This window comes from Terrapene carolina, unplaced genomic scaffold, assembly GCF_002925995.2.
Source record: "Terrapene carolina triunguis isolate 2854851 unplaced genomic scaffold, T_m_triunguis-2.0 Scaffold111, whole genome shotgun sequence".
In the NCBI taxonomy this organism is placed as follows: domain Eukaryota; kingdom Metazoa; phylum Chordata; order Testudines; family Emydidae; genus Terrapene; species Terrapene triunguis.
Window position 1 is genome coordinate 1,427,523 of NW_020664462.1, and position 15,100 is coordinate 1,442,622.

Sequence of the window (15,100 nt, forward strand, 5' to 3'; positions counted from 1 at the left end):
AATTTTTTTCAATGTGAATAGTCCAAGAGAGTGTTACTAATCAGACATTTAGAGTCCTTCCTCAGCTGCTGAAGATTGAGAACCACTGCGCTAAGGCAAACTTTTGCACTGGTGACCCCTTTCACACAGCAAGCCTCTGAGTGCACCCCCCCCCCATAAATGAAAAACTTTTTTTTTTATATATTTAACACCATTATAAATGATGGAGGCAAGGTGGGGTTTGAGGTGGAGGCTGACAGCTCGCGACCCCCCCATGTAATAACCTCACAACCCCCAGTTTGAGAACCCCCGCCTTAGCGTCATTAAAATCAGTGGAGTAAGGCTCCAGTGACATCAGCTGAAGATCTGTCTCCTTGTTTTCAAAAATGCCTTGTTAACCTGACAGAGCCCTTTGAGACCGTCTGGGCCACGTCATGCCCTTGTCAGCTTAGTGTGTGTCGTTTTCATTAATGTCTGCGTAGCTCTAGGAATAACATTGGTTCTGCTAATGAACAAACAGAGGAAGTGAAAGAGCATAACCTCCCTCCCGTTGGTCCAACACAAATAGCATCTAAAAATGTCTTGGTAGTGTGAAGGAGGTATTTTGTTAAAGTAGATATTTAGAATCCAAGGACTTTGCCCTGCCTCTATGTGGATCTGTGCCTTTAAATCCATCTGGAAACTGAAGCTGGCGCAGAGTTCAGCAGCAGCTTATCCAGCCATGTATCTTTGGAGAGCCCAAGACACCAGCGCTCTGGGATCCACACTGGCTGCCTGCTGAGTTCCAGGTGGAGGTTGATGGTGTAACGATGCTGGTTCTGGCGGGACCCAACTGAGGGGGCCAATTTAGGACAAATTGCTCAAACAGGGCAGTTACAGCCCAAGGCTGGGGATTTTCCACCTCTAAGGCAAACCAAACCAGCCAGACAGAGAGGACTTCGGTTTCACCCCACTGGCTAACCACAAGTCACACAAGCAATTCCCTTAGACACTCCAGTTTCCCAGTATCACCACCAGTGCCACTCGTTATGGGGATGAATGGTTATGAAAACCAATACCCCAGTAAAAGAAAAAAGGTTCTCTCGATTCCAAAGGACCAAGCCCCAGGCCCAGGTCAATATACAAATCAGATCTTACCCATAAATCACGCTGTTGCCAGTCCTTTAGAATCTAAAATCTAAAGGTTTATTCATAAAAGGAAAAAGATGAGAGCTAGAATTGGTTAAATGGAATCAATTACATACAATAATGGCAAAGTTCTTGGTTCAGTCTTGTAGCAGTGATAGAATAAACTGCAGGTTCAAATCAAGTCTCTGGATTATATCCACAGCTGGGATGGGTCATCAGTCCTTTGTGTAGAGCTTCCATTTGTAGCAAAGAGGTAAGAAGCAGGATTGAAGACAAGATAGAGGAGCTGCAGCAGCTTTTAATAGTCTCTTGCCATGTGGTCTCTGCTTTCTTTGTCCCAAAGCAAGCTGTCCATCACGTGGCATGGAAAAACCTCAGAGTCCTGTCCATAGGCATGTCCCTGCATTCCTTGCTGAGTTACAAGGCGTATCTGCCTTCTCTCCATGGGTCAATTGTATAGCTGATGGTCCTTAATGGGCCATCAAGCAGGCTAGGCAGTGCTGACACCAACTTGTCTGGGGTGTCACCCAGAAGCATAGCATACGTTTGAAATACAGACAGTATAGAGCCAATATTCATAACTTCAACTACAAAAATGATACACACATACAGACAGCATAATCATAACCAGCAAACCATAACCTTGTCTTAGACACCTTATTTGACCCCCTTTTATAAAAGATTTGGTGCCACTACAGGACCTTGGTTGCAACAATGATCTATATGGTCCCAGTTCATGTCAATAATGTCACAGATGGGGAAAGAGTTTTGACCCATAAAGCCCTGAGCAGGTTGGGTCATGTCTGTCTGAGACTGATACTGTCCCAGCTGCAGTCAGTGGAGGTGCAGAAGTGCGAGCCCCTCGGTAGACGAGCTTGGTACACGAGCTGCCGGCAGAGAGTTGTGTGAGGGGCAGTCAATACAGGAGGTCAGGCTAGATGATCCAGCAGTCCCTTCTGGCTCTAAACTCTATGTAGCTGAACACTCCCTTTTTCAAGTGCTGGTCCCTACACGTACTCCATGGTGAGTACACATTTGCTCCATGCACCCGAGGCTGGAAAATTTTGAAAGCGGTGTCGGTTGGTCCCAGACTGGCAGCACAGTATGAAGGGGAGGTGACCAGCCCCCTGTGGAGAAAGAAGTGGTTCAGAACTATTTAGAAAAGCTGGACGAGCACAAGTCCATGGGGCCGGATGCGCTGTATCTGAGGGTGCTAAAGGAGTTGGCGGATGTGACTGCAGAGCCATTGGCCGTTATCTTTGAGAACTCATGGTGATCGGGGGAGGTCCCAGATGACTGGAAAAAAGCTAATGTAGTTCCCATATTTTAAAAAAGGGAAGGAGGAGGATCCGGGGAACTACAGGTCAGTCAGCCTCACCTCAGTCCCTAGAAAAATCATGGAGCAAGTCCTCAAGGAATCAATTCTGAAGCACTTGGAGGAGAGGAAAGTGATCAGGAACAGTCAGCATGGATTCACCAAGGGGAAGTCATGCCTGACTAACCTAATTGCCTTCCATGGGTAGATAACTGGCTCTGTGGATGAGGGGAAAACAGTGGACATGTTGTTCCTTGACTTTAGCAAAGCTTTTGATACGGTCTCCCACAGTATTCTTGCCAGCAAGTTAAAGAAGTATTGGCTGGATGAATGGACTATAAGGTGGATAGAAAACTGGCTAGATCATCGGGCTCAACGGGTAGTGATCAATGGCTCCATGTCTAGTTGGCAGCTGGTATCAAGCGGAGTGCCCCAGGGGTCGGTCCTGGGGCCAGTTTTGTTCAATATCTTCATTAATGATCTGGAGGATGGCGTGGACTGCACTCTCAGCAAGTTTGCAGATGACACTAAACTGGGAGGAGTGGTAGATACGCTGGAGGGTAGGGATAGGATACAGAGGGACCTAGACAAATTAGAGGAATGGGCCAAAAGAAACCCGATGAGGTTCAACAAGGACAAGTGCAGACTCCTGCACTTAGGACGGAAGAATCCCTTGCACTGCTTCAGACTAGGGACCGAGGGGCTAGGCAGCAGTTCTGCAGAAAAGGACCTAGGGGTTACAGTGGACGAGAAGCTGGATATGAATCAACAGTGTGCCCTTGTTGCCAAGAAGGCTAACGGCATTTTGGGCTGCATAAGTAGAAGCATTGCCGGCAGATTGAGGGACATGATCACTCCCCTCTATTTGGCATTGGTGAGGCCTCATCTGGAATACTGTGTCCAGTTTTGCGCCCTTCCCCTCCCCCCCGACTACAAAAAGGATGTGGAAAAATTGGAAAGAGTCCAGCGGAGGGCAACAAAACTGATTAGGGAGCTGGAGCACATGACTTATGAGGAGAGGCGGCGGGAACTGCACATTGCAGTCCACAGAACCTCACCCACACCTGTAATAGACCCCTAACCTTAGCTGAGTTACTGAAGTCCTCAGATCATGGTTTAAAGACTTCAAGTGACAGAGAATTCACCATTTAAACTAGTTTAAACTTGCAATTGACCTTAGTTTACCTTATTGTAACTGGAAGTTCTTCGAGATATGTGGTCCCTGTGTGTATTCCACTACCCACCCTGCTTCCCCCCTGTTTTGGATCTTCTCTGATTCACGGTAAAGAAGAAACTGGGGAGACAGTCGGTCCATTCTGCCCTTTATCTCCCTGGTCAGAGGCGTGAGGTGAGCCAGGGCACATATGTGAACCAATGGATGCTGCTTTCAAAATCCTCCAGCTCTGGGCACATGCGTACTCAGTGGAATACAGACAGGAATCACACATTTTGAAGAACCTCCAGTTACTATAAGGTAAGTAACTTTCTCTTCCCCCAACATCTGACATAGCCTTAATTTGTAGATTCTGCAAGGCCCATCTCTTTGCCCAGCTTTTGGGTTTGGAAGGGCATAAAAGGACTGGTGTTTGGGTCTCTAGTCCACCTCTGAGTAGCTGTTTTCTGGGTCTGAGATGAGGAGCAGCTGTTGGTTCAGTGTATTATGTGACACTGTTTTTAACCTATGCAAAGACACTTATCCTAGGCTCCAGGGAAGTTTAGAGCCCAAGGACCTTTTGAGGATCTGGGCTTATGGGCATTATAAATAAAAACAAATACATTAAAATGGGTCAGATTTGGAGGATAAATGTACAGGAATGCAATGCCTAGTACACCCAAGAAAGAGGGGTGACATTTGTTCTCTTTTGCTGGGTTCCAACCTCATTTCAAGTGGCTCCTGTTACCTTTGTCCTTAATGTGCTCAGAAGTGAAGACCATTAGAAAAAATAATGGGGTTTGACTCCTAATCCCCAGCACCTCTTGCCTCTGTTTAATCAATGTTTGCAACTCATTTGCATTTAACTTGGATGTTAGCAAACCTATTAACTGGAGAAAGTTCTTGTCCTCTACAACTTTGGGAGTGATATTGTTTGGACAGCATCATTGTAGGCCAGATCCTGCTTGCTGTTGCTATCTGAGTACTCCTGTGGCCTGAATGTTATAAAACATTTTGTAGTGCAAACAAGGAGTTGGAAAGAACAGTTTGGCCACATAAAAATGTGATCGCGAGACAAGCAGCTACCACCAGCTGCATACTTTGATCGTTGAAGACTATCCCTTCACCATAGCCTTTACTAGATACCCCATCGTTGTGTGCCTGAGCTCTCTTTAGTTGTGTTTTTTCGTGTAGGTGAGATGTATGTTTTATGAATGAATTTAGAGGTCATAAAAAGTGTCTGGTAGATCAAACCACAGAACTGGTACAGCAGGAAATGGCAGCTTCACTCATGCTGCCTACCAAAGTGCCTCAATTCTGATCTCTAGAGACGGGGCAGTTCAGTTTCCAAAAGCCACTTTAACCTTTGGCTTCTCTGAAACGTGCCCAGCAAGAGGACGAAGGTAGGCCAGTGGTGGTGGTTGTGATGTGGATGCCCATTTTCTGGACTGATACCCCTCATGCAGCCCACTGAACAGCCCTGGATGGTAATGACTTAAGCTACTACTGATCTAGGTCAGAGTCAAATTGGTGAAATGCTCTCTAGCTCATTACCAGTCCAATCCCCCGTGGGAAATATTCCGTTGGAGGTCTGTCTTTTCTTTGCGCCAGAAAAATGGCAAGAATTACTCTATCAACATGATTACAAATTACTAGATATGTTATGAATACCCAGCACCAATGAAAATGGGAGTGGGTGGGGACTGGCAGACCACTATATATTTCACTCAATTCCTTGAATGTAGCATGAACACCCCTATAGATAAAGGCAGTAAAGATTCCTGAGGAGTTCCAGACAGTCTGGGGACGTATTGCCAGAAGTGGTCTGTGGGTTGGTTCGAAACAGGCCAGCTGCTGAAGAGGGTATAATATCCCCTTGTGGGTTAATTTAATATCAGTGGGACTAAAATGAGTATGGGTTCAGGTCTGAGCCCTGGGCTGAAAATGTTGTGATTGATCTACCTGAGGTTTTTGTATGGCCCACATGACCATAGTATCTGGGCCTTACAATGTTTAACATACTTACCCTCACATCCCCCATGAGGCAGGGCAGTGCTACTACCCCCTGTTGTTCAGACGGGGAACAGAGATGCTAAAGGCCAGATCCTCACTGGTATTTAGGCCCCTGACTCATGTTGAAATCAATGGGAGTTAGGCACCTAAATACCTTTTGAGGATCTGGGCCTAAGTGGCTTGCCCATGGTCACTTAAGAAGTCTGTGTCAGAGCAGGGAATGGAACCTAGGTCACCAAAGCCCTAGGCTATTGCCCAGTCCACTGGATCATCCTTCCTATGGTATGACAGCAGGGTTAGGGAGAGAGAGAGACAGCCTTGCAACAAGGTATGACACCAGTAGGATTGGAACTCCACAGGCCTGCTGCTGTTCCCATTGACTTGAAAAGGATCAGGGCTGGGCCCTTTTGCTCAGAGCTAGGACGCAGGACCTTTATCTGCTAGGTTAAACAGACTTAGTTTAAATGAACCCTTCAGCGTCAGAAGGTTCTAATCCCTACATCTAATTACTGTTAGAGGGTTTCCCTTCACCCTCTCCTCTGGTTCTCATCACACAGCTAGAAAGATAAGGAGTTGAGGCAGTCTTCAAGTGTGTGCTCGTATTACATTCCCACCATGCCCAGTAACACTTCAGCTGTATCCCTTATCTTTTCCCATTGTACTAAAAGCCCCATCTGGTTGTGGGAAATGCAACACACAGTCTTTGTTCATTGTTCTTCACGCTTATTAGTATAAGATATAAGAGTATCAAAACGTCAAACCCCAAATTCTATCTCAGGATGGCAAATAAGCCTATATACTAACACTTACAAAGAAGCGTTTTTAAAGAATAATTAACAATCAGACAGGAAGCTGCCACCCTGCCATTTGAACAATGCACCATTGGACTCTGCTCCCACTGAACAGTGGGAATTGTAAGGAAAGTTCTGTTTTTAGAATGGGTTTAATTTTACCTGGATTAAATGAGCTATTGAAAGAAAAACAACCCATGTTCCTAACGTATAGCATAGCACCTCTGCAAGTCTTGATTTCCATTGCTTTAAAATGACATCTGTGGCCTCAGTCTTACGGGCAGCGATGCTTAGGCTCCTGGTGGGAAGCATAATGCCGTATTGTAGCCCCACTGCAAGACAACAGCCCCGCTCATGGAATGGGGAAGTGAACGGTGACAGATGTTCCTAGAAGCAGCTCGGAACCTTTTCCTCGATGTGCTTTAATCTGCATGTTGATGCTGTTAACGTATTAAGCTCTGTAAAGCTGCACAAGGTGTCTCAGTGCTGAGCAATCCTTTGGGCTTTTGGGCTTTATCTCCACTCTTTTTAATGAATTATTGTTAGCAAACATGACTGGTGTTCCTTCCACATCCAGGGGACGGCAAATGTGTTACGTTGGCCACCAGAGGGAGCCCATGTTATTTCCTCTGTGCAATACTGCCTCATTGAGAACTACAAGGAAAACATTAATACACCTCTACCCCGATATAACGCTGTCCTCGGGAGCCAAAAAATCTTACCGCATTATAGGTGAAACCGCGTTATATCGAACTTGCTTTGATCCGCCAGAGCACGCAGCCCCGCCGCCTCCCCGGAGCGCTGCTTTACCGCGTTATATCCGAATTCGTGTTATATCGGGTTGCGTTCTATCAGGGTAGAGGTGTAGTTTAGGAGAAGGGCATGTATTCCATGGCAGTGCATGCCAAGGCTGATGCAAAAACCCTCCGGAAATCAGACAGCTCTACTGCGTGTTGTTGCTCTGCCAAAGTGAAGAACAAGAAGCTTCCTACAGTTTGGATATAATTAGCTCCATAAATTAGATATTTAATAAAGATAGTTGAATAATAATTGATTACGTTAATAGATTGGAAGGATGGGAGGATGGAGCTTGGCTGTTCTCATTGGTGGCAGATGACAGAACAAGGAGCAATGGTCTCAAGTTGCAGTGGGGGAGGTCTAGGTTGGGTATTAGGAAACACTATTTCACTAGGAGGGTGGTGAAGCACTGGAATGGGTTACCTAGGGAGGTGGTGGCATCTCCTTCCTTAGAGAGTTTTAAGGCCCGGCTTGACAAAGCCCTGGCTGGGATGATTTAGTTGTGGGTTGGTCCTGCTTTAAGCAGGGGATTGAACTAGATGACCTCCTGAGGTCTCTTCCAACCCTAATATTCTATTCTATGAAATAAGGTAATTAAACCCTAAGCCTACCAAAGTGTTAAGGAGGAGATATTTTAGGTGAAGTCCTACCATGTCGTGCCACGTACCTGCTGCTATGATGGAGAGAAATGAGATATATTAGAATTGGACAAAGTGCAAATAAGGTCAACAAAAATGATTAGGGGTATGGAACAGTTTCCATATCAGGAGAGATTAAGACTGGGACTGTTCAGCTTAGAAAAGAGACAGTTAAGGGGGGATATGATAGAGGTGTATAAAATCACGAGTAGCGTGGAAAAAGTGAATAGGGAAGTGTTATTTATCCCTTCCAGTAATACAAGAACCAGGATTACCCAATGAAATTAATAGGCAGCAGGTTTAAAATAAACAAAAGGAAGTACTTCACACAACACACAGTCAACCTGTGGCACTCGTTGCCAGGGAATGTTGTGTGTAACTCGGTTGAGAAAAGATTTAGATAAGTTCATGGCGGATAGGTCCATCAGTGGCCATTAGCATGGCCAGGGATGCAACGCCATGCTCTGTAAATCTGGCTGCCAGAAGTTGGGACTGGATGACGGGATGGATCACTCGATAATTGCCCTGTTCTGTTCATCCCCTCTGAAGCTTCTGCTACTGGCCACTGTCAGAAGACAGGATACTGGACTAGATGGCCCATTGGTCTGACCCAGTATGGCCGTGCTTACGTTCTTAACTCTTCATGAGACGTTTGGGTATGATTCTTGATCCTCGCCTTGACAGTCAGATTCTACCAAAAGGATCAATGCAGGATAATTCCTAGATTCCAAGGCCGGACGAGATCACTGTCATCATCTAGTCTGACGTTCTGTAGAACACTGGCCAGAGAACTTCCCCACGACATTCCTAGAGGAGAGCTTTTAGAAATACATCCAGTCTGATCAGTGATGGCGAATCTACCACGACCTCTGGTAAAATGTTCCAATGGTTAATTACTCTCCGGTGTGAATTTGTCTAGCTTCAACTTCCAGCCATTGGACTGTTATAACTTTCTCTGCTAGATGAGGGGGGAGGGACAGTTCAGTGGTTTGAGCATTGGCCACTTAGGGATCTGGGGCAAAATCAGTACTTGGTCCTGCTAGTGAAGGCAGGGGGCTGGACTCGATGACCTTTCAAGGTCCTTTCCAGTTCTAGGAGATAGGATATCTCCATTAATTTAATTTATTGAAGAGCCCATTATTAAATATTTGTTCCCCATGTAGATACTTACAGATTGTGATCAAGTCACCCCTCAACCTTCTCCTTGTGAAGCTAAATAGATGGAGCTCTTTGAGTCTAACACTATATAAGGCAGGTTTTCCAATCCTTTAATCAATCTCGTCTCCTCTGGCCCCTCTCCAATTTATCAACCTCCTTCTTGAATTGTGCACACCAGATCTGGACACTGTTCCAGCTGCAGTCGCACCAGTGCCAAATACAGAGGTAAAATAACCTCTCTGCTCCTAACCATGATCACAGCAATCATCTAAAATGTGAAATCTCTTTCCTGTGAATAGTCTTCAGAAGCACAAACAGGTACTGAGGCTGCCAGAGCTATTTGCTTTTAACTGTAAATTGCAGTTTTTTGGAGGGGGTGGGGAGGCTGTATGTGATGAGTAGGTCTGTCTACTCCCGCTCCCCCTGTTTTCTATGTAACCTGCCAGATTCCCCTCCAACAGGGAGACAAAACTCAGAGAGGCCTGTAATCATTCCACGGGATCCACAAGTAGTCTTGCAAATTACGGAGATGCCTTAAGGCCCCGAGCGTGCTCCTTGGGAGGTTTACTGCAGGATCGTGCCTCACAGGTGAACAAAATGGGGTTTCTCTTGCCAGGACTCAGGAGTTCAGCAATATGTTTCTCCTTGCAAGATTTGCTTCCACCAATGCCTACAGCAGAGCATTCCCCCACACTGATCAGGCTGTTGATGATGCTGTTAACTCTTGTCTATGAAATAAACAACCCTGAACTCTGGTCCTGGCTGGGGAAACTGCTTTGGAAATAGTCTTAAAATGCATGGACCTGGTTCAGTGCTGACTTCTACCCCATGGCAACTCCACTGGGACTGCCTGAGTCAGTGCTGAATTGGGCTGTTTGATTAGTGATTTGGGGGATCTTGGCTTTCTGTATCCTCTTTTAAACAGCCTTTTGGTTCCTGTTTGTCTCAGGTCCTCTAGCTGTGATTATAGAAGGGCTCTTAGGATGGAGTCCTAGTTGGACTCGATACCGAATCCTGTCAAAGGGTGGGACCTCCTTTTATACAGAAGGAATATATTGCCATGGTTGGAAGACCCACCAAGAAATCAGCTCTGATGGAGAGGCTGAATGGCAGTCTCAGACAATTGATTTTTGCTTCAAAACAATTAAGTTTGTCCCCTAATGAGCCTACAGCATGTAACTGCATGAGCTCATTAGTTTACAATGTTGGTCCCAGGATATTAGACAGACATGGTTGGTGAGGTAATATCTTTTATCGGACCAACTTCTGTCTTTCACCAACAGACGTTGGTCCAGTAAAAGATACTACCTTACTCACCTTGTCTGTCGAATCTCAGTAGTATTCTCCTCCCTCTCCCTGCCTCCTGTTTCTTGCATTTGCTTGTTGTGTCTGGTTTCAAACTAGATTGTAAGCTCCTTGGGGCTGGCACAATACAGTCTAAACAATAACCAGGGGTATGCTGTTAAGCGTTCTTCAGCTGGCCAGGGGTCAGAGCTGGTCTCTCTTGGACGGGATACTCCAAATCCTGCTGGTCAGGCTGGGAGAGATGGTTAATCGCTGCATGGGGACAAAGGTGGAAATAATTGGCGCTGGAGTACCTCCCTCTGAACCCGCAGGAGGTGGCAGCACTGAAAGGGGAGCCTGCTCCTGCAGACAGTGCAGAACTGAAGAGCGTGAGCTTGGGAGTACATCGTCTCCTAGATACAGAGCAGTTGCTCTTGACTTTTTTTTTTATTAAACTCAGTAGTGCTCTACGCTCCTCTGGTCCCTTGCGTCTGAGGATCTCCTTGAGCTTTACTAACATGAGCTAATTAAGTGTCACCACCCGTTTGTGAAGTAAGAAAGCGACCCCGTTTTAGAGATGGGGAAGCTGCTGTAGTGCAGGAGGTGACGTGACACACAGTCACTAGCAGCTTGGGTGACTTCTGTTTTAGTTAAAACAGAAAACTCGGCTCTTTGAGCCTCAGATGTTGGGGGAGAGGAGACAGGATGAGTTCAGTTGCTGCATCTTGACTTTCTTGGTGTCCTACAACCAAATCCTGAAGCCTTTACTTGGGCAAAGCTCTCCCTGATAAGAACATCACGAATATAGTCTTGATCAGTGTAACGTTGTCATGCTAAATGTATCAAATGACTAATTTTTCCTCCTTGTTTATTTCCTGGGGAAGGCCTTAGACCGTTCATTCCTGAAAAGGACAGCCAACACTTTGAGAACTTCCTAGAAACCATCGGGGTGAAGGATGGCCGGGGAATTATCACAGACAGTTTCGGGAGGTACAGACGGACTCTGAGCACTACCTCCAATTCAACGACCAATGGGAATGGAGCTGCGGGGAGCTCGGATGACCAGTCTGCCCCTTCCGAGGGAGACGAGTGGGACCGAATGATCTCTGACATAAGCAACGACATTGAAGCTCTTGGATGCAGCATGGACCAGGATTCATCATGAGACACAGCTGCGGGAGGGAGGATGAGAAGACAGCTCCTTTCAAAGGGGCTTTATTGTTCTTTCACCCCCATGTAGCGATTGCAGCAACGTTTGCTGCTGTCTTCCTGACCTTCCAGTCTGAAAGAGGCTCCAAGGATGAGTTGGGATGTGATTATTTCCCCCCTTGTCAATGGCTTCACTGGTGCCCATTTTGTGATGGTGGCTGGTGCCCTCTTACTGTGAAGGCATGTGTGTGTCTTCGTGCAGGTGAGCGTGCTGTGTGAGAGTAACCCGGGTTGGGTGATGGAACCGGAGTCCCTTCCTCTGACCTCTTAGAACTCTCTTTGGTTTTGTGTGTTCTTTGCTGTCGTCGCTCTGGAGTGATGCAGCGAAGCTGGGGCAAGAAACTTGCATTGAGCAGTAACCGCTCGCTGGGACCCGATGGCGGGTTTACAGTTTTGCACATGATATTCCTATTGTAACTCAGACTTTTTTTTTAAATGAAGTTTACCACAATGTGAATAATTTAAACCGAGTGTTGGTGTTGTCGAAACATTTCTAATCCGAACCTGAAGGCTGTCTGCTGCGATACTGACATGATTGTTTTGTAGCGAAGGCCAGCGTGGGCTGCTCTTCATTGGTCACAGAGGGAACTCTGCAAATGTGACCTCTGGGCTGTCCCCTTGCAGGAGGGGAGTTGCTTGGCGTGGGTAACCTTGACCTTTCGCCTCTAGCACTCTGGTTCAAATTCAGCCCATAGTGCAGAGTGGGGCATGAGTGTTGGTGCATTTAGCGCTGTCCTGGTGGACAGTCTAGGTCGAAAACCAATCCTGCCATTCAGCATGGCTGGCAGTCTTTGCTCAGGAAAAGCCTAGGACCTGAGGGAAATAGGAGATGGAACCACATTTTTACCTCTAGCAAAGTCATTGGTTGGGCTAGTGTGCGTGCGTGTGTGTGTGTGGTGAGAGCTCCTGTTGTGGCTCTGTGTGCTCTCTGGCCTGGGGCTACATGGATTCACGTTTCCAGTGCTGCTAGCCCCTTAACCTTCACAAGCACAACTGCTCATTCAGTAAAACCCGATCTCAATCCCAGTCCAGCACAAGTAGACGGGACAGGTTTCCTGCTGCTCCCCAGAGGGCGCCATGGTGCATATATACCTCCCCAACACCCGTAGCATCTGTCCCTGCAAGGTGCTTGGGCACCTCCTGCAGGACTGACGCTGTTAAGGAGTTCAGGGCTCTGAGCATCTAGCAGGATTGACTCCAACAGATGGCGGTGAATTCAGACAGGAAGTGACAGTAAATTTGTTCTATTGCTTAGAATTTCCCCTTTAAGGTTACAATAACCAGGAAATTCTCAGTCAGGCTGAGTTCAACATCAGTAGCTATTTGCATGGGGAGTGGATTTTGGTCACCCTTGAAGGGTGAGATGGTAACAAGTTTAAACTGATAAAGTAAACTTTCTATGAAATTAGCCATGGGATGGATGTATAGATATCTAATGTATAGGTTGTATATATTATACAGGCAATTATAAATACACTTATTTTTTGTATCTGTATTCCATGTATATCTATACTGGCCGCTATAACTGACCTTCAAAGGAACATTTGGTTGATACTTCAGCCCTTTCAGTAGCAAAACCCTATTTGTTCATGGACTCCAGGGGTTTCTTTCTTCACTCTTTTTTTGATATAACTGAAAGTAAATTAAAATCCCGTACTAGTGGCTGGGCATGTTAGTTTGTCAAGAATAGGACATCAAACAGAGCTGGCATTCTGTTCCCACGCGTACTTCCACTGAAACGAGAGCTCCAAAGTCTGTTTTTCTGTGCTCAATACAGGACCCTGTGGCACAGTCATACACTGACCTGGCTGAGGGATCTCCTCCTCTTCAAGACATCAGTTAACTTCACCTGGTTGCAGCATGGGGTTCTCCTTACCTACAGTGCTGTAGGCCCGAAACTTCACTGGAATTCTTTACATCTTCAGTAACATCCACTGCCTGATACAAGGGAAAATGCCCATAGTTCATTTTTATTTTTAGATAATATTCTTAGTCATTCCTTTTACCTCAATGTTGGTGAAATTAAGAGAGGATCCTAGGATGACTATTTTAAAACCAAAAACCCAAAGGAAAAGCCATCCACGGTTCATATTGAAATATGGATGGTTCAAAATTTCATTTTTTTTCCGAGCGAGAATGGTACTGTCCAGTGAAACCAGACTTAAGTGACTAACAGGGAATCGACAAAAAGCAGTGGCTGAATGAAGGGGACTTTTGATAAGAACAGATCTGTGCATGGAGAATTTGAGGATACTTTGGTGTGGTCTCCTAAGAGAGGAAGCTGCTCAAGGAGGGGATCTGGTAGGGACTCCTTACATACCTAATGTTTGCTTGCTCTTTTAAAAAACCCCTTCGGCAGAGCATAAACCACGAATGCATTGGGGTGAGTTTTTTGCTACTGAAGTTCCCCGAATGTCTAGCCTCACCATGGAAAGAGACAGTCAAGCACCACAGAGGTTATTTTTGCTTTCTAATCATGTGATAAACACACACAGTTCTTCCTGCAAAACAAGCCTGTGGCTCTAAAAGATCATGGCCCTAGACACTAGATGGAAACCGTTCTCAATCAGCTTGTCCATCCAATGTTCCCCAAGTATGTTTTGATGATTTTGTCTAGTCCAGTATTCAGTGATATCCCAACTGATATCAATTATTGTTCCAGCACTCCCAAGACACTTCTCTCCACCATTAGCAAGTGTTCCCTGATTCAGCTAATTTCCCCCTGTCCCTTCCCCCATTTGTTTCCTGTTACTCCTTCCAAAACCACCTTAAACTATTCCTCCACCTTGATGTTTCTCTCTCTCCATTACTCGTAGACCGTTATCACACCCGCCTTCCCCAAGCACTATTCATCTCCCCAAGCTAGCTACTCTTATTTTTCCCCCTGTATACCAGTCACTCCAGCCCCGGAATCGTTTCTCTGCTCTTCTCTCACTTCTGTCCTACTTGTTGACCGTCTTTCTGGCCCCGCAGTCCCCAGAACTGAATGCAGTCTCTTCCGGGCAGCCTTACCAGAGCCTGCTGGCAGAGGCACGAAGATCTCCCTGGTCAGGGTCAGGGGCATTCTGCACACAGACTAACTTCTGCCTCCATATCACACTGCAAGTTCCTATCTAAGTTGCTGTCCACTAGCAGCCCCGTGTCTCTGGGCATTACTGCTTTCTAGGGGTTCCCCTCCTGTTGTGCCTCTCCAGTGGGGTTCCCCTCTCCCCACATGTTAGCTTTGCATTTGAGCAGATTCAATCACCTGCCTCCTGCAAATGCTCTCACTAGGCCTGTGCTGCAATTAGACACCCATGGCTGGCCCCTGCTGCCTGACTTGGGCTCGTAGGTCTCGGGCTGCGGGGCTGTTTAATTGCAGTGCAGATATTCAGACTCGGGGAGCTTTGGGACCCTCCCACCTTGCAAGGTCCTAGAGCCCAGGCTCCAGCCCAAGCCCACGCTGCAGTTAAATAGCCCTGCAACCCAAGTCAGGTTTTTAATTGCAGTGTAGACATCCCCTCACGAAGCACAGCCTGTTTTAAACAGGGGAGTTGGAGCAGGAAGCACACGGCTGCTCCCTAAGCTGGCTGCCTTCAATTACTTGGTTTCTGCTGCCCTTGGCACTCGGAATACACTACGGCATGGGTGCCCT

At 46.4% G+C, this 15,100-nt stretch overlaps 1 protein-coding gene across 1 annotated transcript in view; it reads left to right on the plus strand.

The window, feature by feature from the left end:
* CCM2 (CCM2 scaffold protein) overlaps window positions 1-14,804 on the plus strand; it is a 71,702-nt gene extending 56,898 nt beyond the window's left edge. The window contains exon 10 of the mRNA XM_024193807.3: window positions 11,142-14,804. Within this exon, the coding sequence (XP_024049575.2) occupies window positions 11,142-11,422 (281 nt within the window). The 3' untranslated portion in view covers window positions 11,423-14,804. The remainder of the gene's footprint in view (window positions 1-11,141) is intronic.
* Window positions 14,805-15,100: the final 296 nt, after the last annotated feature.